Source organism: Cicer arietinum, chromosome 4 (assembly GCF_000331145.2).
Source record: "Cicer arietinum cultivar CDC Frontier isolate Library 1 chromosome 4, Cicar.CDCFrontier_v2.0, whole genome shotgun sequence".
Lineage (NCBI taxonomy): Eukaryota > Viridiplantae > Streptophyta > Magnoliopsida > Fabales > Fabaceae > Cicer > Cicer arietinum.
Window position 1 is genome coordinate 12,163,875 of NC_021163.2, and position 3,076 is coordinate 12,166,950.

General features: G+C 32.6%; 1 protein-coding gene across 1 annotated transcript in view; it reads right to left on the bottom strand.

Moving 5' to 3' along the window:
* Positions 1-3,076, bottom strand: part of LOC101493736 (signal peptide peptidase-like 1) — a 5,267-nt gene continuing 2,191 nt past the window's right edge. Inside the window, exons 3-4 of the mRNA XM_004496498.4 lie at positions 2,228-2,428; positions 1-224 (exon numbers count right to left, since the gene is read on the bottom strand). Coding sequence (XP_004496555.1) covers positions 108-224; positions 2,228-2,428 — 318 coding nt within the window. The 3' untranslated portion in view covers positions 1-107. The remainder of the gene's footprint in view (positions 225-2,227; positions 2,429-3,076) is intronic.

Genomic DNA, 3,076 nt, shown 5'->3' on the forward strand with positions numbered 1-3,076 from the left:
TAACAACTTTAACATTTTATGCCAATTTTCTTGGTGAGTCGCATGATTAAAGATTCTCAGTGAATTTACAACTTTCTTTTTGGCTATAAAACCCACGAGTTAACAGACTAAACTTCTACTTCACGGTCCTTATCATTGAGATTTGGTATGTTTCCTTCCCACAACTCGTGTAACTCCTTTTTTATCCAAGAGGTCACAATTACAGGTCCCAAGGTAGAAGGCACCTGCATAAACAAATAAAAGTAAATGTTATTATCAAAAATAGAAAAAGAATGGTTTAGTTTTGATGCATACTAAAAGTTAAAATTAAGAAGCTAGCTGTACCATGAATGGCAAAATTTAAAATTTAGTTAATTATATATACAAACTTCAATTAGACCAAATTTTTGGCTTACTTCTTTTTTTTTTTTTAATTACTGTATGCATCAAAAACCTTGGATTTCTTTCTATACATCAAGTGAGAATTTGATGCCACAGTATTGGTCAAGCTAAATGAGAATGCAAAATGGGATAGGTTCCAATGTAAATACTATTATATACGATATTTACATTGTATAAGATGAACAATTAAATGAAGAATGTTCTTGACTTTTGAGAACAGAGCTCCATTGACAATCATGAGATTCAGGACCATGGAATGAGTATTGCATAGTTTGAAACTCAACAAACAAATAACTTAGAAAAATGTTTGGGTATAGATGAATATAATGTACATAATGCAACATGTAGTTTATGCAGTGGACAGTAGGTGACAATTGTTTTGACAATATCTGATTTGGGTCCAAGAAAACAGATTTTGACAAACAAATTGCATGTATCAAGTGGCTCAGTGCCTCAGTGTACAGATTCAACATAAACCATATATATCAAATAACCTGTCCCTACTGAATCAGAAATTGTCAGTAAAAAATGTTTTAACAATTTCACTTTATTACTCCAACGCAAATTTGGCAGACACCACAGTCATACCCACCATATTTTTTATTGCTATGTGCACCTAGAAGGAAAACAGAACCCATTTTTACAAGAGGAGCAGGAGTTATACACAAGGCTCATCAACATCATAGTGATGTATGCTAGCAGTAAAAGAGAGGGGATGAAACTGAGGAAACAGCTTCACGTAAATAATGAATGAATAAGTATGTGTTTGGTTGCATATTGGAACACCGTAAATGCACGTTTCACTCTTCTGCGAGATGTTTGGGAAAACAATGGAAAATCAATTTTACTTTTTAAAAATGATTCTAGCAGAAGCTACTATTTGGAGCTTTCACAGTGGAGTGAAATAGATTTTGAAATTCAATGGTGTGTGGCATGTTTATCTTTCTTCATCTTCCTCTATTACCCTCAACTTATTTTCTAATATACCAGTGACGTGATGATGGTTTCTCTCGCTGGTGTCTTGTGGCTGCTACTTTTGTTTTAGGTTGAAGAAGAAAAACAATTGGGCTATTACTTTGACCTGCTGGCCCATTTAAATTGCTCTTGATCTTGGATTTTTTTGTATTATTGTTGCGGCTACGCAAGGAAATGTGGAATCAAGTTTTTCTTATTTTTATTTTTTAACAAAAAGTTGCTCTTTATCTTTTGGTTGCAAAGTCAAAATAATTTAATGAAAAAAGAAATAAAATATAGTAATGTAAGAAATAAAATAAAAGTAAGAAACAAAAGTGCATTATGAAAACTAATTTTAAAATAAAATTAAAACCCATTTTGGTAATTACACTTTCAAAAGCAATTTTAATTTCAAACTATCCAAACAACATAAATTGACAAGAATCAATTTATGAGAATATATCTAAATATAAATCAATTTACATTCAACTCACTTTTAATCAAAATCAATTCTCTCATAATCAATTCTTTCAAACTCAATTCTCTCCACCTCAGAACCAAACACAAGCCAAGTAAATCTCCAGTCCTCATTAAACAAAAATATGAAAGTTGGACTTAGTTATTCCTCCGAAATCATGTACACGACTATAACAGTCTTTTGTATCAATAGAGAGAGCATACCAGTTGCTATTGTTCTTTTAAAGTGGAATGATAAATAAATAGTTTGAATTATGTAGATTAAGCAATAGCTACGACTACTTCCATTTATTTGTTCTGTAAACTAAACTTCTCCCAACGTATAAAGAAAATATGATAATTGAGTAATAAAAAAGTTATAGAAGAAATTATTAATCAGTATTGGGGAGTATAGTTATTGAAAAAACATAATTACCAGATAAAGGAGTGCGGGTTGAGGTGAGTGGGTCAAGACCCCAGCTGCCAAAGCAGTTACCAGACCAATGGCATATCCAGGTAGCGCATACCATATGTATTTGTGCCCCTTCGAAGAACGTAATTCAGAGAGATTTACTGTATCCCTGCTCTTGCGATAATCAAAGCAGAGGACTAAAGCCAGGAGCATGCCTGGGATGGCCTACAAAAAGATAAGCAAAAATCATGAAACGCCAAATACACAAGTTTAGAAGAAACTAGAATTTCAAAATTTATTGAAATCAGGGTTAGCTGAGGATGACATGGAACTCTAATGATATTAAAAGCTTTAAACCACGGTATTTTATAGAGTACACGCAACACACGTGTGTTAGAGAAGGCAGAAACAAATGGTCGTTAGTTATAGGCAGTTATTTATTTTATTCACAGTTACTGTTTTTATAACTAATAATTAGTAGCAGTTATTAAGTAAGATATTTATTGTATTGAATAAATAGGGAACTGCAGCCTGTTATTGGGAAAAACAGAAAAGTGGTATTTAGAAGTGAGATCGAATTCTTGGAAGGGAGAGACCCAAGACTCTCGAATTTCTTGGGAACAAATTGTGTAATCTTATTCTGTCATCAATAAAAGTTGTTTATTTCCTTTAAATCTCTATGTTTGGTACCGGATTCTATTGACGTGATACACTGAACCACACAGAAAACTTTGATCACAATATGCCCTATTTAATTACTGAATAACTCACAACAGAAATTTCACTCAAATCAACCAATTTGGCAGAATGAACCTATTCAACCTATTTGGTGCAGGAGAAGTTGGAGAAAGTGGAAAGACTAAAGAGAGGGAA